This window comes from Myodes glareolus, chromosome 25, assembly GCF_982192425.1.
Source record: "Myodes glareolus chromosome 25, mMyoGla1.1, whole genome shotgun sequence".
NCBI lineage: Eukaryota > Metazoa > Chordata > Mammalia > Rodentia > Cricetidae > Myodes > Myodes glareolus.
In genome coordinates this window covers 40,426,510-40,453,409 of record NC_142050.1, presented here as the reverse complement: position 1 = coordinate 40,453,409, position 26,900 = coordinate 40,426,510, and the positions used below count along the sequence as shown (strand labels likewise).

At 42.7% G+C, this 26,900-nt stretch overlaps 1 protein-coding gene across 1 annotated transcript; it reads right to left on the bottom strand.

Moving 5' to 3' along the window:
* Positions 1-21,717: 21,717 nt before the first annotated feature.
* Positions 21,718-25,795, bottom strand: Tas2r60 (taste 2 receptor member 60). Its single transcript, XM_085683688.2, has one exon. The coding sequence runs from the start codon at positions 25,132-25,134 to the stop codon at positions 24,181-24,183; it is 954 nt and encodes a 317-aa protein (XP_085539814.2). The 5' UTR covers positions 25,135-25,795; the 3' UTR covers positions 21,718-24,180.
* Positions 25,796-26,900: the final 1,105 nt, after the last annotated feature.

Sequence of the window (26,900 nt, the reverse complement as noted above, 5' to 3'; positions counted from 1 at the left end):
AGAACAAAGCATTCCTGGCTATAGCACCAGATTATAAATGTCTGAGGAGAAAACTAAATTGGACTTAATCAAAACTAAAAGTGTCTTTACCATCTGAAAAGCCACTACACAATGAAAGAAAGCATTTACAAGTCACAGGTCTGAGAAGGAATTTGTAACCAAAAATGTAAAGTGCCTTTCGAATTCAGCAATAGAAAAAAAAAGTAATCATATTGGGGTGGGAACTTGGGAGGAAGAGGAAGAGGAAGCGAAGGAGAGTAGCTGGAGAGGAAGATTGAATGTGACCAGAATCCATCATATATTCTTATCAAAGGATTATATTCATTAAAAGATTTGAATAGAAATTTTTCCACAGAAGAGACAAAAAAAATGGTTAGTAGACACAGAAGTTAGCAGTAGGTGCTTTCATTGTTACTAATGAAGCATTCATTGCTAACTGTAGGTCACATGTGATCATGTTTCTCAAGTCTAGACTTAGCAGTTGAGCCTACTGTATCCCAAACTCTCCAAACCATCATGGGACCACATTTGTAGGAATACAAAGCATTAACTTTTCAAAAAGATTACTGTGAGGTTGACCTATTCAGTAAACACCCAGCTCTCCCAGCTCTGAATTCTTAGCAACCCACTTAGCTTTCTGCCAACACCCACCCATATATGGATTCAAGGATTCCCTTTGTAGCCATACCCCACAAACACACCAAATCTCAACAAGACTGACATTGCAATGCCCTATCATTGTTCAGGAATGGAGTTAACATAGACTGCCCAGTAAGAGTGTTTTAAGTCAGGCCAGAGATACTCTGTCAGTAATGCACACTTGACCCAAGTCATTTATGCACTGAAAGGAAGAGGTGTTTAGTTTGTTTCCTAGTAGCTGAAAATAGGAAGCTGGAAAGTCATATTCCGTCTAGCCTGGAGTAAATCAAATATCCAACGGTAGGCTGTCTATGAAGGCCATGTGGCAAGAAACCAGTGTTTTCTAAGCACTGGATACAATGTCCAGACAAGAAGCAGAAATGAAGGCTTCAACTCACTTGGCAGTGGGCAGCCAACAAAGCAGAAACTCCCAGTGTAACAAAGGATGCTGAGAAGAAGGGACTGCTGAGTTCTCAGCCCTAAATATGGCATCTATTCCACCAGTTCCTAGACCCAAGGGACATCAAGAAAGAGGGTAAAGAAGACTGTAGGACCAGAGGGTGGGAAAGAATACTGCAAAATTATAAGAGTCAAAATATGATATAGCCATTGTGACGATGAACACACAGGAACTATGACCGTATGCACAAGATGTAAAACTGAGGGGGAGGAGTAGTAGGGAGGAAGGAAGGAGTCAACAGGCATGAGAGGATCGTTAAGAAAATATAATAAGGGAATATGATCACAATATGTTATATACAAGTAAGAAACTGTCAAAACTTTTAAACCAATTTTAAAATGAGGTCTTCCGTCTCATAGCTGAGGAAATCCATTCTTCATCATCAGTGAGCCAGGAAGACTCAAGACTCAGATTAGAATCAAAACCAAACCCAGGAAGATGAGCAGCATTTCTGGCCAGGCAGAACACAGTGTACTGGCCTACAGAAATATGAGCTGATAAGTGGGTGCTGTTCAAACCACAGGGCTTGTCATCGACTTTGTAGCAAAAGAGAATGATTTCAGTCTCCTTAGCAAGTTATCTGAAGCCCACACTGCAGACCATTGACTAGCTTTAAGGATAAACAGAAAGAGTATATAACTTTGTCTCTGTGTGATCCCCTAATATTTAAAATAAGAACTTTAAAGTAATTTTGCAAATACATTTATCAGAATGCTTAGATAGGATATGGGCACCAGCATACCTTGACTGGAAAGTATCATCCTCATTTGGACTTTAATAGCAGTTGTGAAGTGTGCAACATTGTAAGCAGTTAATCGCCATTATCAGTTTATCCTCACAGCAAGTAGTGGACTAGAAATCAACACAATCATAGCTTTAAAAATGTTCGAAAAACTTACGTGACTTCTTAAAGCTCACCCAAGGATCTTCTAACTAGATTTGGATATTTTTCTGCTATGAATCTTACACTCTGTCTGCTATGTCAAAGCACGGTGTGTATGATAGACAGACCAGAGAGATTTCACTGAAATGACACAAAACTATGCAAAATAAACTAGTCATAATAAATATCTCCAAAGTGACAGACAGCCAACTAACACAGTGTCTGGGCCTGTCTAGGATAATAAAACATGTGTCTGTAGTAGTTTCAAATAACAAATGTTGCCAACCTACCTGAACACATGCTGCTTGGGACATGATGTTACAGGTCAGAACAACCCAGGCTGAGGAGGACAATGGGTAGAATCAGCCCATGGTTACTCTTTGAATGTCTGCAACAGCCATCGCATTATAGGTTCCAAACATGGAGCAAAAATGTAAAGGTCTTGCCTGAAATATGTGCCTATTCAGACCTTTTGGGTTCAACAAAGGATGAATAGTACCATAATAGACCAATCCAGACACTTTACTGTATCTATTCCATCCTAATTCACTTACATTTTGTGATAATGTAAAAATAGAATTCCCTAATAACTGATTAAATCAAATATTTTTACTCCCCAGCCCTGTACCAGTACATTTCTTGTGTTACAGCTTACTTCCCTGTATTTGCTTGTCTTGAACTTTGCCATCTGTCAAAACAGATGATTTCTCTTGTGGAATGGAAAGAATTCTTTGCTTGTTATTCATTGTTTGATATTTTTATGCATCTCACTTGTTTTTATATTTCAAACTCTCTTTTCATAGTCACAGAAGGGGCTTCCTGTGGCTGTCACTGCAGACAAAAAAGAAAGTAACAGCATGTTGAAAAATAATGTAAATGTATTTTTCTAACTTTGTAAAATTATGTTAATATGTCTGATATGTTGGAACTGTATGTTTTTGTAGCACACACATGGCACAGTTCAGGTGTGAAGCAGCATCTAGAGAGGGTAGTGGGTGCTAACTGCAATTATCCCAAGGGATCCATAGAGATTCTTAATTTTGTTTGTAACACTCAATATTCCAAGCTTTCTGCAATGATCTTATTATCAAAAAAGGACATCCATGCTTTTAAATTGCTAGATGATGGGTGGTATGGCTATGAACTTCGTTTGTCACCCTAAGTTCACGTTAAATTTCATTACTAATATTATAGCATTGATAAGTGGGGACTTTGAGGAACTTACTATGCCCTGCGGACGGGATGTGTGTCCTTATGAATGAGTTTGAAGGGAGCACGGGGACGGGATGAGCATCCTCATAATGAGTTTGAAGGGAGCATGGGGACAGGATGAGCATCCTTATGAATGAGTTTGAAGGGAGCACGGGAACGGGATGAGCATCCTTATGAATGAGTTTGAAGGGAGCACGGGGACGGGATGAGCATCCTCATAATGAGTTTGAAGGGAGCACGGGGACGGGATGAGCATCCTCATAATGAGTTTGAAGGGAGCACGGGGACGGGATGAGCATCCTCATAATGAGTTTGAAGGGAGCATGGGGTCGGGATGAGCGTCCTTACGAATGCGTTTGAAGGGAACATGCTACCTTCTGCCCTTTGGTCATTTTTCTGCTCTGATGTCTTCCATGTTATGAAGAAGACATGAAGTAAAAGAGTTACCAATAAATTAAGGTCTCCCCAGATAGAAGCTCAGTCTCTGATCTCAGACTTCCCAATCTCCAGAGTGGCAGTAAAATAAATGTCTGTTGTTTATAAATTACTCAGGGTTACATATTTTCTCATAATAGGAATAAAATAAGCCTAATGTATTTCACAAAGATTAAGAGCCTCTATCTCCTTATTAACCTTAACATGTAAGATCCTATGACAGGAAGAATGGACTAGTCTCGCAGGGCGGAAGAGGATTAATGAATGGGTGGAGCAGGGCTGACCTGATAACAGGAGCAAAGGTTCCACCATTTTAAAAGAGTGTATATTAATCTTTTGAATACTTAATTACTTTTGTGTTTCTGCCAATCCTCTGCTTTGACTAATTGGCCCGACAAAAGCTCTCGGCACATCTACTCTGCCCTTCCCTATAGACACGTGTGGCCACTACCAATCACCAGCACTACATCCACCAAAATCTGAGGATGGCAACCTCCACTTCTCTCCATGAATATGGAATCTGAAAGGCAACGCCTTTCTGGAAGTTGTCACATACGGAAGAGGAGGAATTACCACTTGAACTTGAGTCTTAATGGCAAGTCAGTGTGTCACTCAGTCTCTGAGATCTGCTTCTTGGTCACATGGTTTGCTTCTCATCTCTCTGTGCACCTCTGAGCAACTCTGCCTCTTGGCAAATCTCTGCTTCTTTGTAAGTGGGACCAGAAAGCCTGTGAAGGAGCTGGATGTAGGACACCCAAGTGGTTGACTCTCTTTGTGCTTTCGAAATGAGAGATTAAAAGGACCTCTGACTGTGATCAATGACCCTAACTCTCCTATTAAGAATTCTGTGGTCCCGACCCCACAAGATTCCCTGAGTTCATAGGAGCCTTCACAAATTTTAAAACAAAACTAAAGTGAGAAAACATGTTGGAGGTTTTGCAACTTTACTTCTCAGGGTTGGGTCATGACTGGTTGTTTTGCTGCCAAGGTGATCAGGAAAACACAGAGGGGAAATAAGGGGACTCCTTGAGGGATAACAGTATCAAAAACAAAGACAAAAGCAATAGGGACTAACAGTATGGGTCAAAAACAGTGGCTCCAGGGCTGACCCAGGATGGGGAGAAGATACCAGGAGCAGTGTTTTCACTGGGAAACCAGCGGACTTTCCAGATTGCATGCTTTACAGAAGACATTAAACAAAAGTTGGAGTTCAACATTTAAAATAAGCAAACAAATGTGAATAGGGAAGTAAGGAAAACATCTCAAGGTTTCGATCACTTTTACCCAAGAATGAATGCTATTGATGTCAGGTCAGGGACCATCTGCCCCAAACTCAGTGACTTTAGGATCCCTTTAATGTGCTAGAACCAAAGCTACCCCATAGGTACTCTCCAGAGGAAATCAGGGCTCAGGAGCATGTGCATGGTACATACTGCCTTGGAAACTTTTCAGAATCTTGAAGTGGTGCTCTACAAATCAGCATCCAAGCTGCTCCCTACATGTGAAGGACTCTGTATTCCTTACATCCTGGGTGCCCTATCATGCCTCCCTCTTTTACTGCTTCAGTTAAAAAAAGTTTGATAAAAACTTATAGATAGATGGTAGATAGATAAATAGACAAACAGACAGACAGACACATACATACATACATACACACATACATGGATGGATGGATAGATAGATAACTATCCTACCAATGCCTACAAATACTTCAATTAACTGTGATTCTTGTTCCTTCCTTACAAAGTATATTTTATCATTCTACTTCTTTTTCTCAAAGGGATTTTCACAAGAAACGTTTGCTGAAAACAGCATAAAATCTGACTCATCTGAACACACGCTACAGATGTGGCTCTGGATCTTACAAACAACACATCATCCTCCAATGGCCAAACACAGTTTCCTTCAACTCCCACATAGCGGCACAGAAGAATACCTGTCCTGTGACTGAAGGGTAGCTACTTTTCCTTTTAAAGATAATCTTCATTTGTGAGCACATCTTACGGAGCAGATGCTTTCCATATTTAGCAATCTAAGGAAACTGGATTGGTAAATCCTCTGATACAGGCTATGATCACTAAAGCAGAGACTCTCTCATTTTGCTGGGCAATATCTGCATTTCCATCTTTTTGGTTTTCAACACACATTGCTGGGGTACCTGGGCATGTGACTCAGATACAAAGGTGTTATTCTTTGGAAATTGAGACAGGAGGATCAGGAGTTGGAAGCCAACCTGGGCTACACATCAAGACCCTGTCTCACAAAGAAAAATATAAGGAGCCAATATAAGGAGTTCAGTAGGTTAAAACAGTTGCTGCCAAGCTTGAGGACCTGAGTCTGGTCCCTAAGACCCATGAGATAGGAGGAGAGAACTGCCTCTTGAAAGTTGTCCTCTGACCTCCACGTGTGCATCTTTGTGACTTCCGTACATATATACAAAATGAATGAGTTGTAGAATTCAAATGAATAAATGAAGAGCAAGACTATTTAAAAACATGAGAAGAAAAATAACGAAGTCATAGTGATTACCTGTAATACTGAAAATAACGATGTCATAGTGATTGCCTGCAATACTGTAGTACTCAGGAAGTAGAGACAGGCACATCCCAAGTTTGAGGCTTTTAGGAGTAATTAAGGAGGTCCACAAGAGCCTGACTAACTCAGTCAGTGGAGCATGAGACTCTTAATCTCAGGGTCATGGGTTCGAGCTCCACACTGGGTTCCAAAATGTAGGTGTAATTAAGGAGGTCCACACGAGCCTGGAATAAAAGATAATAAGTATTTAGTTATTTGGAAAAAACTCACAATAAAATTAAAGAGCCTCGGTCCTCTGTGGGTGCTAGAAGCTGCAAACCAAACTCTAACCAGCAACCAAGACAGCGATCACACTATTTGTCTGTGCTTATAGTACCTCAGACCTTGCCCTAGTGGTACCTACCGGTTGAAGGAATTCCCACAACAGAGGTCAGCATGGCTTGCACAGTAGGAGTTTCTGACAAAAAATCAAATATATATATATTACAATCTTTTCTGTTGAGGCCCTGAAATCTAGTCTCAGTTTTGAAGGTTGAGGATTACTTTTAGAGAACAGTTAAAATGATAACAATAATAGATTAGTAAAATGCCGTGACCATAAAAGAATGTTACAGTTCACCTACATACATGGCACTGAGTCTAACTTGAAAAAGTCAGCTCTTCCCCCGCCCCCAGTTTCTTGTAGAATTTTTAAATATACTACAGAGTGGCTAGGAATCCAGATTCCTTCCTTCTAACCATACATTTTAAGACTGCCTATTTTTCTTCCCCCTTTGAACCTTCCCACCATTAGGGACAGTACAGTCATGCATTGCTTAACAACAGAGACATTTTCGGAGAAGTGAGTCACTCAGCAGTTTCATCCGGATTGCACCTCCCAAAGTACGCTCACCCGAACCTGCACGGAGCAGGCGGTCACACCCCAGAGCCAAATGATGCAATCAGGAAGTGTGGCGAATGAAGATGTGTGGGGCTGCTGCTGGTAGAATGTGAATATTATCTTACTGTAGGGTTTCAGTTTATATAAAGTAGTGTATTCTAAAGTAGCAGTAAAACATACAGCATGGTAAACCCGTAACGCAGCAGCATACTCACTGATTTTCACTATGAAGTGTTACGTGGCTATGTAATTATGCTGTTGAACTTCTGGATGACAAGCAGTACACAAGATGCGATTGCACCACCATCTCCACAAACTCCTGAGTAACTCTGTGAGCCGCAAGGTCTTTTTAGTTTCATTATTTTGTGAGATCTTCATTATATTCCTAGTCCACTGTGTCACGATGTAGCACATAGTGTGGTCTTTCTGCATCAGGAACGGATGGAACCTGCCTTTAGTAGTGACTCAATCATAAGACCCCAAGAGTGTGTTGGCAGAGCAGAGAGCCATTAAGCTGAAATTTTAGTTCTAAACCATTTATCCCTAGAGACAGAAATCTATCTCTCCTTCATGTGAGTGGGCAACATGCCTCAGTAGGTAGAGTACTTGCCATGCAAGTGTGAGGACCAAAGTTCAAATCCCTGTACTCGCATAAATGCCAGACAGGTGCGGACCTTCCTGCAATCCTACCACTGGGGAAGGGGAGAGAGGGGACCCGCAGAGCAAGCTGGACACTTAAGCTACATGAATCAGTCATCTCCGTGTTCAAATGAGAGATTCTACCTCAGTATAAAGTGGACAGTAGAGAGAGAGACACTAACCATCAGTCTTTGGCTTCTACTTGCACATGTAAATATGTACCACACACAACAACATGTACACATACACACACACACACACATACACACACACACACATACGCATGCACACACACACACACACTTTTGCTCTGATGCAAAAGGTACAATAATCTTTTGTCACAGAAGTAATTTCGCATTTTTTAAATCATCACCATATGCAAAATAGTGATTAGCAGTGCCGTGTCAATATTTCATCATAACTAGTTTATTCAATCACTTCTAGACTCATTTCCTTCACAAGATGAGAAATAAAAATTGATTAAACTCAGAAATAATTGGCCCTCCAATCACAATCCTTGCATCCTCAGAGTTGATTCCGTCATTCTCAAACAGAATAAGTCTCATTTGTAGTTGAAAGTTATGACAGTCAGCTCAGCTTACTGAAGTTCCAAATGCATTCAGACCACTCACTGCTAGAACCCACTGTCAAATCTTTCACCTGACACTAAGACCTGTCACCCAGACCATTAAAACGGTGCTTCATTACAAGTCCTGTAACAGAAGCTAACCTCAGGAGAAGTCGCAGAAGACACACCCTGCTCACTCTCTTTCTCACACTTCTGCTCTGACCTCAAATGTTTAGCTCCCCTCCCACTTAGGGACTGTTCGTATGACTTTCTACATCTACAGAATGCCCATTTTCATCTGAGTGATTCAAACAAGAGGAGCCAGTGAGGCAAACCATTAGCACTAAGGCAGAAAACACTACACTGGCCATAGGAAATGTCAAATCAGGTAAAATGTCATTAGAAGTGGGTGGAAATTTTCCGATATACAGTATCTGAACAAACAAAATTTGCAGCAATGTGCTATAAATAGATCATGCCAGGCAATGGCTGTACCCGAATAATTTTTATTTTAGAGTTCTCTGAGTGCTAAATGCTATTAGAACTTGACTGATGATCACTTTAGTTCTTTGTTGTCTTGCATTCCTCTATCTAGTTCTTACATACAGGAAGCAAAAAACCCATTCCATACAGCATGGAAATTTCTTGAGTGTTTGCACCCTGCTTCCACCCTGCTCTCAGTAGACAGATGTATGTCTAGATCACCATGTCTATATGTTTGATACATTCTTTTAAAATTAATTTGACTGGGATTTTTGAAAGGGTCTCGCATGTCTCATCACCACCTCAAACTTACTATAAAGTCCAGGGTAATCTTGAACTTCTGGACCCCCTGCCTCTGCACATACCTCCTGAGTGTGAGAGTTACAGACACATTGAGCCACAATGTTTATGCAGTGCTAAGGATTGCACACACACAAGTACTTTATCAGCTGAGCTTTTCCCAAGCCCTAATAAATTCTTGTTAAAAAGTTAGAGGAGCCAGGCAATGGTGGTAAATGCTTTTAATCCCACTAGTTGGGAGGCAGAAGCAGGCAGATCTGTAAAAGTTCAAAGCCAGCCTGGTCTACAAAGTGAGTGCCAAGACAGCCAGGGCTGTGCTGTTATATAGAGAAATTTTGTCTCACAAAACCAACACCTCCCCCACCCCATCAATTCCAGACGCAAATGGAAGAGATGGTCCTGTGGTCATAAGAGCAGGAGCGCTGTCCCTGACCCCCAGCAGCTGCAACACTCAGGAGAGCAAGCTCTGCTCCTCACCAGGGCAGCACAGTAGAGCCCACCCTGCTGGTGCAGGTATGGGTGAGTCAACCTCAAAATTGTGAGCTTGGGAGAGCTGTCCCCATTACCCATCTGTTCTGTGGTGGCATGGATGCGGAGGAGCTACCTTTGCCAGCCCTCCATCAACAGCTGGGGTAAGTGGAAGAGCTGGCCGTGGGTCATAAGAGCAGGAGCGCTGTCCCTGACCCCCAGCAGCTGCAACTCTCGGGAGAGCAGGCGCTGCACCTCGCCAGCATGGCACAATAGAGCCAACCCTGTTAGCACAGGTGTGGGTGAGCCAGGCCGGGAGATGTGAGCCTGGGAGAGCTGCTCCCGTTTCTGTCTTACAGCAGCATGGATGGGAGAAGGAAGCCTGCCCCTCTCTCACTGCCCCCGCCCACCAATGCCTGGAACAGGTGGGAGAGCTGGCTCCGTAGTCACAAAAATGAGACACTATCCCTGATCCCCACCAGCTGCATCACTCGGGAGAGCAAGCCCTGCACCCTGCCAGGGCGGCACACCTGTTAGCGGAGATGTGGGTGAGCCAGTCCCGAAATCGTGACCGCGCAACAGCGGTCCCTGTTTCCCATCTGGTAAACTGACCCTACAGCTGCCCAGGCCCTGACCCAGGGCTCTGACTTGCTCGGCCCCAACATCCACCCAATCTATAATCGCTGGAGCACGTGAAGGGACCTGACCCCACAGACCCAGTGCGGCAGGAATTGCACAGGCATCTCCACACAGGGCGCCAGACAGGGGTCCAGAAAGAGTCCTAGCTGGGGTCGAACAACGAACACGTAGTGGAGGCCGGGGGCCTCGAACCAGATCAATGACTCTTTGCAATGAACCAATCTACTTGGTTGCAAGTAGAGATGTATGGACCAAGAGGTATGCGGCATGACTTGGGTTGCACTGCTTGCTGCTTCCACGGCGAGATTGTGAATTCCTTCCTCTTTCTAAAATTATTTTTCTCGTTTTATTTTTTCCCTTTTGTTCTCTCTAATTTTGTTTTATTTGGTGTCGGGGAGGGGGGGTTGCTGGGTGTCATTCCTCTGACAGGGAATGAATGGGATCAAGATGTGAAAAACACATAGAATAATCAAACTTTATTTTGAAAGAAATGAAAGAAATGTAATGATGTTCATCTCTGTAGGCGTTTATCAAGGAACCACCAAAAATCACTCATGTTTCTGAATATATAAGATAATGTGGCCAGGTAGTGGCGGTGCACGCCTTTAATCCCAGCACTCGGGAGGCAGAGACTGGTGGATCTCTGTGAGTTTGAGGTCAGCCTGGTCCACAGAGCTAGTTCCAGGACAGCTAGGGCTGTTACACAAAGAAACCCTGTCTTGAAAAACCAAAGAAAAAGAAAAAAGAAACAAAAGATAATGTCAGCTGATGATCCAGCTACCAATGGTCATTCTCACTGATGTAGGAAGAAAAATTTTGTGTGAATAAAATTAGTCTCATTTACTATAATATTAATAAATGCACTCAAATAATATATATTGAGTGCCTACCATGTGCCAGTAGGGGACGGGATAGGCACAAATCTCCGAGCTTTTGGAGCTTGTATTGTAGTGAAAGAACTAAGCTGTAGACGATAAAAATAAATACATTAGATATTAGTAACTGCAGGAAAAAGCAGGATAGGCAGTATTCCGGTCTGTGGTTTATATGAACAGCAAGGGAAAGGCCTGGGAGAAGTAAAGGAGTGAACCTGGACACTCTCTAGAGAAGTCCAGTTACCAAGAGCAAGGATCAGAGAAAGATGCCTGAAGCCCTCAAGGACCATTAAGGAAGCCAAACAGACAAGAGGGATTTGAGAAGGATTTGGGTTGGGTATTAATGAGACATTGTACGCAGGCATGGCACTGCCAAGGAAAAACTTCAACTTGTTGTTCTCTTCCAAAGCTGAGACGAGCATTGGACGCACGCCGATGACGTCAGATTTGAAGCATTTCCTCTCACCCTCAGACCTGAGCTCCACTCTCCAGGTGGAAAGCAAACAGAGTTACGAAAGCGCTGCTACACGATAGTTTGTATTCCTAGTGGAGCCCACTGACTGCTGTCCTGAAAACAGACTAAAGGTAAAAGGACAGCGGAAGCTGCAGAACTAGTGGAGACAATTGTAATAATACAGCCCTTCGCTAACAGTGGCTTGCAGCAGACCAGAGCCGTGGAGGTGGCGCCGAACAGCAGAATTACAGATTCTCCTGAAAAGCGGGACAGCTGCAATTCGGTCCCTTCAGATTCCAAACCTTTGTGCCCCCAATCTGACGTCCAATAGAAGAAAGGAGCCACATCGCCTCCTATGAAATCACAACCCAGAAGCAAGTCATCTACACAGGTCTTAGCTCTACGTCAAATGACGTGGCCGCCCAGTTGCTGAGCTTCAGACATTGACTGCCAAAGATGTTGACCAAAGCAACTGGAAGATGAAGATGCCGCATACAGACACAAAGTCAGCAAACAGAAAGCAGTGAGTCAGTGTGTTAGAACGAGACTCGCAGGATAGCAAGAGTTCGGTTTTGATACAGGCTTGAAACGGACAATCACATGCATACGTAAAGAACAGGTATGCTTGTGTAGATCAGAGAGACATTCCTCAAGGAAGCTACATGACTCTGCTCCATTTCTAAGACTGAGGTGGAGACATTCGAGCAACTGATATTTAGAGGAGTTACTTTCAATTGGAACCCACAAAAACGTATAAAACATGGGAGAGAGCAATGGACGCCTACACAATACACAAGGCGATTACACAGTCAGTATCCTTTCTCTCTGATCCTGTTTGCTACAGACTGAACAACAAAGCCTGTCTCACGCAAAAGTATGGAAACTGTACTGTCTTCATCCTACACCAGACAGCCTTTACCACAGATCCTCACGAGGAAGGTTGCGGGAAAAGCCCCTAGGTAAAGCAGTTCCAACAAACCAAAAGCAAATCACCTCAGCAGTGAGGTGATGGTAGTGATGAGCCCAGCGTTTTGTACAGAGAGCTGGGAAAAGGAGAGGGTGCTTGAAGGGTAGCCTACCCCTTAAACCATCCAGTTTTGCCTGACACCCTCAATGGGTTCACTCCACTTCCTCACAGCTTCTGCATGACTCGGGTTGGTTGAAACTTATGGAGAAACTTGCAAAGAGTTTTAATAAAGCCAACTATGGGGTATCTTCCACTCTGAAGTTAGATGTCAATATAAACCATTCTCAGTTCTTCATCTTTTAGAGGGTCAAGATTTTATTTCTAGTCTCTTATAAGCAACGTCAATTGTACTTGCCCAGGTACAGTAGATACTGTTGTGATATTTTGTTTGTAAGCTAACAAATAAAGCTTGCCTGAAGATCAGAATGCAGAGCTAAGGCACTAGCTAGCCATAGAAGCCAGGCAGCGGTGGCACATACCTTTACTCCCAGCACTCAGGAGACAGAGGCAGACAGATCTTAGTGAGTTCAACTCCACCCTAGGCTACACGAGATTGCGCCTGTCTAAAAGAGAAACAGAACTCATCACATGCCTTTAACCCAAGTACTAGGGAGGTGAGGACAGGAGAGATATGGTTGGTTGGACAGAGGAATTTAAGGCAGGAGGAGACAGGAGCTCGGATGCAGTCTGAGGATTCAGTCTGAGCATGCAGTCTGAAGTTTCGTAGAAACAACATTCAATCTGAGGATTCATAGAGACAGGCTCACCCCTTCGGTCTGAGCATTGGTAGAGGTAAAAATTCTCTAGTAGTTGGCCGCTCTGCTTCTCTGATCTTCCAGCCTGAATCCCTACATCTGACTCCGGGTTTTTATTATAAAACCAATTAGAATTCGTGCTACAAGATACAGCTTCAAAAGTCCCAGGGGTTAGCTCAATGATCCCAAGAATGTGGCACATAATCCTCAAAGCTCCTTTTTCACATGATAATCACAGTCAAATATTCATATCAAAAGGAAACTTTCCCCTTGCTGCCTGACCTTCTGAGGCCAGGAACTGAACATAACTAGATGGACGCCATAGAAGTTTTAGGACCCTTGTGTCACTTTTTGGTTGTGTCCTTGAGCCTGCGAAGCAAGACTTCCAAGCCCACAAACTCTAAACCTATGTGGATGGGAAGCGTAGATTCTCAGAGTGGGTCTCTTGGAAATACTGCCAGCAAAAATCATTCTCAAAAACTTCCTGAATCCCGAGTATTTTATTTGCTGGAGATAGTGCGCAATGGCCATTTCTTTAGGGTACATTCCCCCATGTTAAGGGAAGCAGCCTACACGTCCCCTCCCAGTCACCTCAAAGCTAGCACGTCTGCATTCTTGTGCCCTCTGGGTAGACAGCTCCCAGATGGCAAGGCTGTGACTGTGCTAGAGAATGTGGCAAAAAGAAAACAATGAGTGTAGGATTGGAAAGTCCAACCCAAGATCCAGGTAAAGGGCCAGAAAGCCCCTGTGTCTGTCACATTAAATCATCATCATCATCATCATCATCATCATCATCATCATCTCTTTTCACATGTGATTGTAAAGCCTGAAATTTCTGAGAAACAAAGCAAAAGTCCACACAGTGAGTGACTGAGATGTGGTGAAATGTTAATTCTCTGAAAAACTTAGAATACCAATCTGGGCACAGCAGGACCCAGAAAAAGAGGTGGAGGCACATGGGTATATTCCAATAAAGACAGCAATATAGACCTCTAAGTTCTGCCAGGCCTTCCTAGGCACCGGAGACAGCTCCTCCTGCCAATGCTGTATAGCAGACCACGCTTTCTCTGCAGATCCTGCAATGGGCTCCTTACAAAACACTGGCAGGCCTGCTCACAGCCAGGCTCCACCCCTTTCGTTGCTGATTCGAGTCGCAGCAGGTCTAAGAGGGCGAGGTACAAACTGCAACCCATTGAAGAGGCGTGCTCCACACCAGACTCTCAAGGAGGATTGCGGAATCAAAGGGTGCAATTTTATATTGCCAAATTACCCTCTGTATGTATTGTACCAATTTATACTCTCATCAGCAATGTACGGAGTGCAATGTTTCCTTGACAACTTAGCAACAGAATATTTGGTGAATGTTTAGAAAGTTTGACACATGGGTACCTATTAAGTGATAGGACTACAGTCTTCTTAAGTATATATTTCCCCTCAGGACCCAGCAATTCCACTCTTGGAAATATACCCAAGAGATGCCCTATCATACTACAAAAGTATTTGTTCAACTATGTTCATAGCTGCACTATTTGTAATAGCCAGAACATGGAAGCAACCTAGGTGCCCCTCAATAGAAGAATGATTTAAAAAGGTGTGGAACATATACACATTAGAGTTTTACTCAGCGGTAAAAAAACAATGACATCTTGAATTTTGCTTGCAAAAGGATAGAAATAGAAAATGCTTTACTTAGTGAGGTAACCCATACCCAAAAAGAGGAATATGGTATGTACTCACTCATAAGTGGATTCTAGCCATAGTTAAAGGTCTTTGAGCCTATAATTCGTGATCCTAGAGAAGCTAAATGAGAAGGTGAACCTGAAGAAAATCATATAGTTATCCTCCTGGATATTAGAAGTAGACAAGATTGCCAGGCAAACTTGGGTGCACGGGTGGTGGGGGGGTGGAAGTAAGGGGAGATGGTGAGGGAGAGGGGAGAGGGGGAGGACTGGGGATGACTTGGGGTAATGGGATGGGGGGAGGGAGGAAGGATGGTTATGGGAGCAGAGAAGTATCTATCTCAACTAAGGGAGCCATTTTAGATTTTGTAAGAGACTTGATTCTGGAGGGGTTCCCAGGCCCAAGGAGAGGTCCCCAGATTGTTCCCTGGGCAGCAGAGGAGAGGGTGCCTGAACTGGCCTTGGCCCATAACCATACTGATGAATATTTTGCATGTCATCATAGAACCTTCATCTGGTGATGGATGGAGATAGAGACAGAGACACATTTTTAGAATACTGGACTTAACTCCCTAGGACCAAATAAGAAGCAGAGGGAGGGAGAATGTGAGGAAGGAAGGCAGAACCAGAGGGAACCTTCATCTGACGATGGATGGAGATAGAGACGGAGACCCACATTCGAGCATTGGACGGAGCCCCCAAGGTCCAAATGAGGAGCAGAAAGAGGGAGAACATGAAAAAGGAAGTCAGAACCGCGAGGGGTGCATTCACCCACTGATACAGGGGACTGATCGAATGAGAGCTCACCAAGGACAACTGGACTGGGACTGAACGAGCATGTGATCAAACCGGATTCTCTGAATGTGGCTGACATGGGGCCTGACTGAGAAGCCATTGACAATGGCACTGGGACTTGTTTCGTCTGCATGTACTGGCTTTTTGGGATCCTGGTCTGTTTGGATGCTCACCTTCCTGGATCTGGAGGGAGGGAGGAGGAACTTGGACTTCCCACAGGGCAGGAAACCCTGACTGCTCTTGGGACTGGAGAGGGAGGAGGAGAAGGAGTGGGGGGAGCGGGAGGGTATTGGGAGGAGTGGCGGAAGTGGAAACTTTTATAAATAAATAAATAAATAGAAAGTGTATATTTCCCCAACTATAAATCATATTTAAATATATTTCTTTTGTTTCTTTCCCTTTCTGTTCATTTCATGCTCAGATTCTTAAGGGTTTTTTTCTTATTTTTGTTCATTTTCCTTTTATTTTTAGTATTTGTTTATATATTGAAGATTAAAGTTTTTTATGATACAGATGGGAGAGATTCTCCGAACTTTATATTTTGTAATATTCTTATACATTTCTGCCGTACAGATATTATCACTATAATGACTCCATCATTTCTTTCATGAACTTAAGAAGCTTGCCATACTCTAAGGTGTTCCCATTTTCATGTGGCAATCATGGTGGTTCTGACAGTGAAATCTCTGATATGTTTGGAGTTTATCCTGTTTATGATTTGAGATGTGGCAACATTTTTTTTTGTTTTGTTTTGTTTTTGTTGTTTTTTCCAGATAGCTATCTTGCTTTCCACTGATTTGAAATTGTCATTTCAGCTACACTGAATTTATACTAAAGTATTATATTATATAGACTTGCTGTCCTGGACTGTCCAGTCTATGGGTAGATATTCATGCACAGTTTTAAATTGTGAGGTTATACTCTATTTTTAAGTTAGGAGAGAGCCTGTTTAGTTTCATCGTCTTCTTCTAGGCACCATTCAACTTCATAATAATCTTTGACTTTGTCCATATTTCTTACATAGATTTAATTAGATATTTCTGTCATCTTATGTTAAATGCACAAGTTCCTGAGGACAATTTGCATGCTTATAGTGTCAAATATTCTTATAGAAGCAAGAACATAGGATTCCATGAGTTCCTGTTTTACTGGGTGTTTTAAGTTTTGTTTCTTGTAGATAGTGTGCATTTCACGTAAGTTTTATTTCTAGGTATTTGCTATAGCAAAAACAATCCTTTCTTTCATTGTGTATTCTAGCTGGTAACTATTTGTGTATCAGAACTTATTTCTGTGTGTTTACTGTGTCCCTCAACACCTTACTAAATTTTTTTGTTCTATGGTAGTTTTTAACTTTTTGTTACATTTTTATTTGTGGAGGGGACACATGAGTGTCAAGGGCCAACATGTGAAAGCCAGAAGACAGAGTGCAGGAATTAGTCGCTTCTCTTCTTCCACCGTGTGGATCCTGGAGAGTAAACGAGGGACATCAGGTTCGGCAGTAGGCCCTCTACCCACTACTCCTGTGTTCTACAGCAATTTTAATGTTGACTTGGGTCCTTTGAAGTTACCATTGAATGTAATATGATATAAATACACAAACACACACACACACATACACATATATATACATATATAGCATACAAACTTTTTTTCTAGGCTGGAGAGACAGCTTATCAGTAAAGAGGACCTGGTTTCAGTTCCCCATACCTACATGGTGATTTCCAAGCATCATTATCTTTGCTTCAGGAAATTTGATGATCCTCTGAGGTCTCAGACAACAGGCGTGAATGTGGTAGACTTACATATATGCAGGCCAAACACTCACATACATTGAATAAATAAATAAATATTTTTTAATTTTTTTTTCTCTCAAGTGGATTTTGCATCTCGCCTGGGCAGGACAGTAGAGCCAACCTTGTTGGCAGAGGTGTGGGTGAGCCAGCTCCCAGGTTGTGAGCTTGGGAGAGCTGTCCTCATACTCACGCCTTGTAACTGCTTAGACTGGGAAGAGATAACCTCTCAACCCAATCCCCTCACCCACTCCCACCTGCTCTTCAACGCTGGAGGCAAATGAAAGACCTGATCCTGATATCCTAAGAGCCGGAGACCTGTCCCTGCCTCCCACCAGCTGCAGCACTCAGGAGAGCAGGTCCTGCATCTCTATCGTGCTTCCGAAGTTGTGAACACAGGAGAGGGGTTCCCTCTAATCACCTGTCCCGTGGTGGTGTGGATGAGGGATAGATGCTCCCCTTATCCCTCACTCCTCATTGCCTGTGACAGACGAGCAAGCTGAACCTCCCCCTTAGCAGCTGCAGCACTCAGGGTCAACATGGACCCTGAACTTCTAGGCAGCACAGTAGCGTTGACCCTGACACAGGAAAGGCAGGCCGGAAGTTGTGAGAATTGGCAGGCTGACCAACCCTGCAAATGCCCAGGGCCAGCATCAAGATTATGTGTTGGCCCACCCCCAACATCCACCCCATCTGTGATCTGCTAGAGCACGGGGGTGGGGTTTGGGCGTGGGATCGACGCTGTGGACCCAGGGCTACAGGATCTCCATGACACAGGGCAGCAAAGGGATGTCCAGGAAGAGTCCCAGTGAGGGTCCGGCGGCCATGGCAGGAGACCAGAGGCCTTGAACCAGACCAATGATTCTGTGTGATGAATCCCTGCACGTAAAAATGCATGGATAAAGGGGTTTACTGCATGACTCACTGGGATAAGATTTTCCCTCCCCCCTCCGCACCCTTTTATTCCCCTTTTTTCTCATGAATTTTATTTTTGTTTTATCCTAGGGGGGTTGGAGATGGGTAGGATCGGGAGGTATGATGTGAAAAACACAAAAAAATAAATAAATAAAAAGAAAGTTTAAAAAAAAAAACACTGGGATAGACAGTCATTAAGTCTGTATGTCTCTGCCACCAGAATAAACACATAAAGCAGCTATTCACTGAGATTCTGGGGTACTGGATCGTATGACAATGATCGCTACTGGAAAAGAATGAGAGAAGATCAATTCTAGTATGCAGTAGTGGATTTAATACCTCTGCCTTTCCCTCTCCCCCTCCAGTAAATGAAGTTACTTTGTTATATATTTATAACATAAAAGAAATGTCCCTTATCTTTCTGCTACCTTTAACCTAATTGCCTTCTCTAACTTAGGAATTTTTACTAAAATGAAAACAGTGGCCGTCATGATCATTCCCAATTTTTTTTTAACTTTGTAAGACTGCCTCTAAATTCAATAAATATGCTGGGAGTTTTTAGATAATATGAATGTTATATTACTAAATGTATTATGAGTGTTTATCAAAAATTAGTGTTAAAACATTTTCAGTGGTGTTCCAGGATGTTTAGAGATGATCTCACAAATTTTCTCAGGATGTATTAATATAGAAAACTGTATTGATAACTATCCTGAAATTCTTTTATTATTAGTCTTCGGTTTAAGAAAGCAGAATTTCACCAGACCATGGTGGCACATGCCTTTAATCCCAGTCTTCAGGAGGCAGAGGCAGGTGGGTCTCTGTGAGTTCGAGGCCAGTGTGGTCTGTAAAGTGAGTTCTAGGATAGCCAGGGCTACACAGAGAAACCCTGTCTCAAAACACCAAATAAACAAGAAAGAAAGAAAGAAAGAAAGAAAGAAATACAGAAAGGAAGACAGAAAGAAAGATAGAAAGAAAGAAAACAAACAGGGTTTCTCTATTTAAGATAATTGAAGGATATATGCAGACCTTATAACAACATCAAAAAGATAAGGAATGTATAAAAAAAATTTACTTAAATTATTCATTTCTTTATTTGCTTATTCATTTATTGGTTTGTTATTTACAATCAGTATCTCACTCTAGCCAGGCTGACCTGGAACTCACTCTGTAGCCTAGGCTGACCTTGAGCAAACAGTAATCCTGCTGCCTCAGCCTCCTGAGGATTACAGGTCGCATTCGACTCCTCCACATTTAGAGCTAGTATTTTGCGGGATAAAATATAGGGAACAAATTACATCATTCATAAGAAATAAGCAGAGCTTTAAGATGTAGATCAAGTTCCAGGACAGGCTCCAAAGCTACAGAGAAACTCTGTCTTGAAAAAAACCAAAAAAAAAAAAAAAAAAAAAAAAACCAAAAAAAAAAAAAAAAGATGTAGGTAACATATTAAATATCATCTACTTGGAAATTATAATGCAGTGGCCTCATCTTTTTCTTCCAGGTTAGAATGCTAATGTGCCAGTGCACAGCTAAGTAATCCTTTTCCCTGGGGCTTACAGTGCTTTGCCTTCCATACATAGCTTTTCACGCATGTACTGACTGATAGTGGTGGCCGCCCTTACACCACACTGCTTCATCTTTGTTTTGTTTTTACAGTGCTGAAAATTTGAACTCAAGGCCTTGTGCATGGCAGGCAAGAACTCTACCTCTGAGCCCCAGCCCCATCCCGCACTGTTTGAAGGATGATAGCAGTCATTAAATCCATTTCTACTACTTACTAATCAGATCATAAATAAACCTAGGTTGCAATTTCCATTTTGCTATGGTATTTAGAAGTCATGCATATAGGGACTGGAGAGATGGCTCAGAGATTTAGCATGCTTGATATTCTTGAAGGGGACCTGGGCTACATTCTCAACACCCACATGATAGCTCACAATTGTCTATAACTCCAGTTCCAGGAGATCTGGTGCCTTCTTCTGGCCTTGACATATACTAAGGTAAAGCATTCATATAAATAAATACATAGTCAAGCATAGAAGTTAATATTCTAACCCTGTGCCTTATACAAACTAAAGACTCAATAAATAAGCATTACTAATGTCTCCATTGTAATACATGCAGAAATTGGCATGTGAACAAAGGTAATGATAACAAATTATCATTAAGTATTCTTAAATGCAGCAAACTTTGCTTCTTATCTTTTGCGGTGAGCTCAAGCTCCAAATGAACTTGTCCCTGTGGACAGGTCATTCAGTTTCTAGGCTTCTCTTAGCCAATGATGTGAAAACCGAAAGGAACAAAGAAAAAGCGTATGTAGGGCAACCTGGAGAGGAAGACTGGGTCAGTAACAAAGGCAAGAACTGGCTTCTTATGAGATGTGATAGGAAGTACCCAATAGCCGATGATGCACAGTTGCTTAGCAACACGCTAATGTATCAAAAAAAGGATGAACAGTTATCACAAAATGGTATGTGCACTCTCACCTCTACATTTTTTTATTCCTCTCCATTTTTTATTCCTCCATGGTACAGTCTTCAGATAGAAAATTAAACAAAGACTTGATTCTAGAAAGTAAGCCTCTGACTAAATGAAAGGGTTATAGCTTAAACCTACTCACTGAGTCACAGGCAGCTCACACAGGCAAATGTATGTGTGTCCTAGTTGGCTTTCAGGTGCCGTGGTCCACCTATTTAAGGCAGTAAGTGCTTATACACATTGTAGAGAAGAGCATACGTTACCCATTCCTTTAAAAGTTAATATCTCCTAGGAAGTACGCAGCTCACAAATAATGGCACCTCGAGGTAGAATTCAGGTCACAACTGGAGAATACTAACTTACATATCCTCAAAAGTGGGAAAGATCAAAGCTTGGGGATCATACAGAAAGGCTTCAGTGGGGAAGGGGCAGATGGGCCAATCTTTAAAAGTCAAAGAAGAAAGACAAAACATTGACTAGGATTCTAACAGGTACATGTGACAGAGAAGCGTTTCCCAGTGGCAGGGAGCAGCTTCAGGTTCACTCACCACAATGACAATCCTAGTTCACTGAAATATAGGATTCTCCTGGAAGATGACACCCAATTGTAGAGGCATTTGAATGTCATGTTCAGAGGCCTGTGTTTGGTCTGATAGACACCAAGACCTGCTTATGTATTCTTGAAATAGATCAGAGTTTCGCCTTCCAGAGATTAGCATAGTAATGGTAGCCATCTTAGTATAGCAGTGTTGCAATAAAATGCCTGAGGCTAGGCTGTTTTCTTTCAGAACCGATATTTTATTGGTTGTGTTAAGATACACTGACAATTCATACATAATTATTAATACACATATCGAAAACAATCAAAAAGCCATGTATTATATTATTTTTTTCAAACAGTGTTTCCAACAATCTTCCAATATAGAAACAATTCAGCACTTGGAAGTAAAGACGGGAGATTATCCTCAGCTCCATAATGGTCCTGCCTGACTGAGTTACATGAGACCCTATCTCATATTAAGAGCACTTGCTGCCCTCGCAGAGGACCCAGGTTTGCTTCCCAGAACCCACATAGCAACTCAAAATTGTTTGTAACTCCAGTTCTCAAAAGATCTCACCCTCCTCTGGTCTCCACGGGCAGCATACACACATGGTTCACAGACACACATTTGAAAAAACCCTCATCCACATAAAATAAAAATAAATTAATCTTTGAGTATACATACATATGAAAGAAATTTTCTTGAAGATAATATTTATTAGCATCTTCAAACATTGATAAGCTATTACTTAAGGTGACAATTTTATTATATATATGGTGCTAGGGAGTTAGAGAAACAATAAAGGAGTGTGTGTGTGTGTGTGTGTGTGTGTGTGTGTGTGTGTGTGTGTAACCTACTACATCCTTTCAGTTCTGCTGTGCTCAGGGATGACCTCTTGGATTTGACAACCTATACGAAATTCTATACGAAGTTCATCCCTGAAGATAACTGAGTCTCCTTCTCTTAGTAACCATTAACCACCTATATATCTTCACCCAGGGGTGGGACAATGTAGAATTTCCCCTGTTCATATTACCTTGCCCACAGTGCTGTTCTGATGCTGGTTTTGTTTAGATACCAAGTGGAGAATGAAAACTTAGAAGTCTGAATTTACCCCCCTTTTAAGTGGTAGAACAATGCTGTGCCAGGACAATGGGAGGGGCTAGCAGGGACACAAGGAAAGAACACCGAAGGGAGGAAGAAGGAACTTGAATTTGCTGTGTGTGAAGTGCTCACGTACTGGTAGGTGATAATATTCAGCAAGTGGGAGAAAACACAGGTTTAGAGTTTGGTAACTACCCACCTGGAGGCCGTATCTGAACAGGAAGGAGCGGGATTGGATTGGATTCTAGACAATTAAGGACATAGATCATAACTAACCATGTTTGCAATCTTTTTTTTAACCCTTTACAAAGATTACGTACACCTTTTTTTAAAAAAAAAATCAGTTTTTTAAGAAACCATTTGCTATCACAGAGAGGTAGATACCGAAAGCTATAGGAGAATGAGGGTCAGGATAAGGTAAAATGAGTAGACAATCATATGTGTCCTTAAAGAAGCACACTTCAATGGCTTGGAAGGAGGAGCAAAGGGAAGCTCAGCAAGGAGCTGGTTGGCAACTGGTCCCTTGGTGGGGAAATTAGTGGAGGGAATGTTTTTGTTTCTCAGAAAAGAAACTTCAGAGGAGTATTTGTTGCAGAAGAAAAGAGTAATAAAAAGAGAATGGTTGCAACATTGTGTAAAAGGACATTTATGTCTTAGTTGAAGGACAAGAGAAATGTGGCCAAGAGCACAAAGGTCAATCTGGATAATACAAAAAGAATTTCTCTTCTAACACAGAGGAACTGGGAGAAGCAGCCATAAACAGAAAGTTAAGCTGTCTGAGAGATGTTCAAGGGACCAGAAGTTGAGAGACATCTGTTTGAATAGCTCAAAGGATAACTGAGTGTAGGGAAGCAGAAATGCAGACTGCAGTTCCTCATCAAACCCAAAGTCTTTCTGTTCTTAAACCTACGTCCCATCGACACAGATGATCTTGTTCATATCAAAGGCTTCAGCCCATCAGCATAAGAGAAGGTAAGTCTGAGTCACAACTTCAAATTTACAGAAAAGACTCAGAAATCAGACCATTGCAGAGGACTTTGATGATAAACGGATCCAAGACCCTGGGCTTTCAGAGGGATCTCAGAAGGTCATCTGAGAATATAAACATTTAAGATGGCACCCACTGCTGTACCCAAGCACCAAGTACACCCTGGTCTGTCTAGAGAATTTAGAGCAGGGACGGCTTAGTTTTGTGTCTGATGGTGGAAAGAAATCTCTGTGGCAAATAACTAAACTGCTGAGAAGCAGTGAAAAGGGAAGAGTGGTTCACAGGATGCCTCCAGAAGGGAAAAAAAAGACTTTATAAGCACCTTTTCCAGTATTACTCAGCACTGGAATGATGTGTTGTGTGAGGGTCTCTTCACTCAGTTCCAGGGGATAATCTTAACCTCCAAGAGAGATATCACAGTGAATGTCAAAACTCTCTGGTCCTTTGATGACATCAAGCCCCACAGATAACATGATGCATGTCAGTGACTCTGTTCATTTTCAGGGTCTTGGAGCCCACCTCGAATCCTATTGCACTGAGATTATTCATGGATCGGTATGTGTACTAAACTGGGAGTAAATACCAGATATAACATAATAGAGAAGCTACGTCCCCTGCTCTCGTGCCTTCTGTCCCCTGTCCCATTGTGCATGGGTGGCACATCATCAGCCACCACTCCAGTTGTCCCGTATCTTCAGCAACATCTCTTCACCACTACCTTCAACCCAGGGTTGCTGAAGAGTATGACAATGGGGTGTAGCGCTGTGCACAGATGAACCACCACCTGCCACATCCAGTACCTGAATTCCTGAAAGGGGGTGCTGCTGGCAGAACTAAGTACCAGGGTCAGAAAACAGGAGATGAAAAGGATGAGGAAGGAGAGGAGGATAAGGAGAGCTTTCACGTGGGCCTGTGCTCTCACATCCCGAAGTCCCGAGGAGGTCAAGAGAGTCTTCTTCGTGTGTTTCATCAAAGATACAAGGAGCAAAACCATGAAAATGCTAAAGATAGCGGTAGGGATGGTCCACATAATCATCTTTACGTAAAAGAAGTAGAATTTCTCTAGTGAGACTCTTAAGCTATCCCCCGTGACATTCCAAGGTTGCTGGCCACTCTTTATAAAGTCCTTATAGATCAGATAATTGCCTATGAAACACAGGATACTAGTTAAGCTCGACATGCCCACAGCACTGAGTAGCATCCATGGTACCCACCCAGGCACCCTGAACTTTAGCCAGACAAAGAGAGGGTGGGTTAAGGTTGAAATCTTCACACAATAGAAGAAGCCTAGCAGGGAGCAGAACCAGATGGTTACAGCAGTCAGGAAGTCCCACATTATATTTAGGAGCTGAATTACAACGTTGTATGGGAAGGCTGTTGGATTCAGGAAAACATAAATATTCTTACCTATCACCACCCATTGCAGACAGAAGCGACCAGCTGCTAGACTGATCAGCAACTTATTATGAGCTGACAGTGTTCTCCGGAGCAACCATTTCATGCCCAGGGCTATAATGATAGATCCGTTGCCTACCATTGCCACCAGGCACAGCAGAATTAAAGTGATAAATAAAGTGATGACTGTCCTATCAACAGTCTGACATTCCAGAACCGTGTGACCTCTGCTGCTCATTTCTCCTATGGACATGATGGGTCTCGTGAAGGGCTACTGGTTGGTCTAAGACGTCTCTCCAATATGTGTGCCTCTCCACATTGCCTTAAGTGTAGAAGTGAAGCCAGAGGTGAGGATGCAGGCTCTCTGAGGAGGATGAAAAGGTTTCTTCTCTTTAGAACAGATGCAAATGTGGCCAAGGCCGGGTTTCCAAAGTCTACCTGCCTGCCTGTGGAATTTGCCTGCTTTCTTGCCTATCCCCTACCCATTATCAACATCAGTGTGAATAATGTATCAGGCCCTTGCAAATGGTGTCTCTAACATAGGCAGCTGCACTTCTCTCAGCTGATACCTAACACCGCACACCTGGAGCTTCTTGGTAATAAAACCCACAGGACACGAATACTACTGAATATCAGAGCTCGTGTTCATGATGGGGGGTGTTCTAGACACTGTTCTAGATGCCCCTCCAAGTGTTTAGTTCTTACAGCAACTCTATGAAAGAGGTGCAGTAAGAATATCCCTTTAGGCTCAGTGGTGGTGGCACACACCTTTAATCCCAGAACTCAGGAGGCAAAGGCAGGCAGATCTCTGTGAGTTCGAGGTCAAGCTGATCTACAAGAACTAGTTCCAGGACAGGTAGGGCTGTTACACAGAGAAACCCTGTCTTGAAAAAAAGAAAGAAGGAAGAGAGGGAGGGAGGGAGGGAGGGAGGGAAGAAGAGAAAGAAAAGAAAAAAATAACATTTTGACATAGAGTCAGAAACTGATTCAAACTTCTCTCCTGAGAAAGCTTACTTAGTTCTAATCAGTTGAGGATTCAGCATCCCAGAACAGAACAGGAGAGACAGTTACACAGAATAAAGAGAAAATTTCTCTAAAAAAAAAATTTAGACAATGTTCTCTCAGTGACTTTCACAATGATATTTCAACAATAGAGCTGTAGACCAATAGAACAGGCAGTGAGTAGCCTGCTCAGAGGCAGGCTTCAACCCAAGTCCTGCTCCTCACTGTGAGTGTTTGATTCTGCCAGGGAGCCCCTGTTTCTTTATGCCCCTCTCTAGCATGTGAAAAGTACTCATTCTAGCATACAGACTTTCCTTGCTGGATATGGCTGCGTAAAGACATCAAGGGTGATTCCATAGACAAAAGAAGTGAAGCCTCAAGTAACAGATGAAGACTCATATTTAAATCATATTTAACTCACAGCAGAAAACCAAGAGGTACACTGTTTCCAGGACCGGCGCCTCTCACCACAGTTAGCAACATTACTCACCCCTCCAACTTCTTCTACCTTAGCAACTGTGGATTCTATCTAGATCCCTATTCTTTCGCCCATTAAAGCTTTAGGAGAGCAGAGTGGGTCAAGGTACCTACTTGCCAACAAGCCTGGAGACCTGAGTTCCTTCCCTGGAAACCACACAGAGGTGGAAGGCGAGAACCAGCTCCACGAAGCTGTCCTCTGGTCTCTACATAGGACACCTTGCTGAGAGTGGGGGGGCACCCGTACACACAAACAAACAAAAACGTTAAATTAGGAAAAAAGATTACAGGACTGGGGAAATGGCTCAGGAAGTACATGCCACACAAGTATGAGGATCTGAGCTGTCTCCCCAGCAACCACGGAAAACTCTAGGAATTAATGAGAACCTGCAATCTGCCTGCTGGGTACGGGGGACACAAGAAATTCTGGAACTGGCCACCAACCTAGTCGGGATGGGTTGAACTCCAGGTTCAGGAAGAGATCCTATCTCAAGGGCAAAGGAAGGAAGGCACACAAGATTGGCACAGTGATTCCACCTT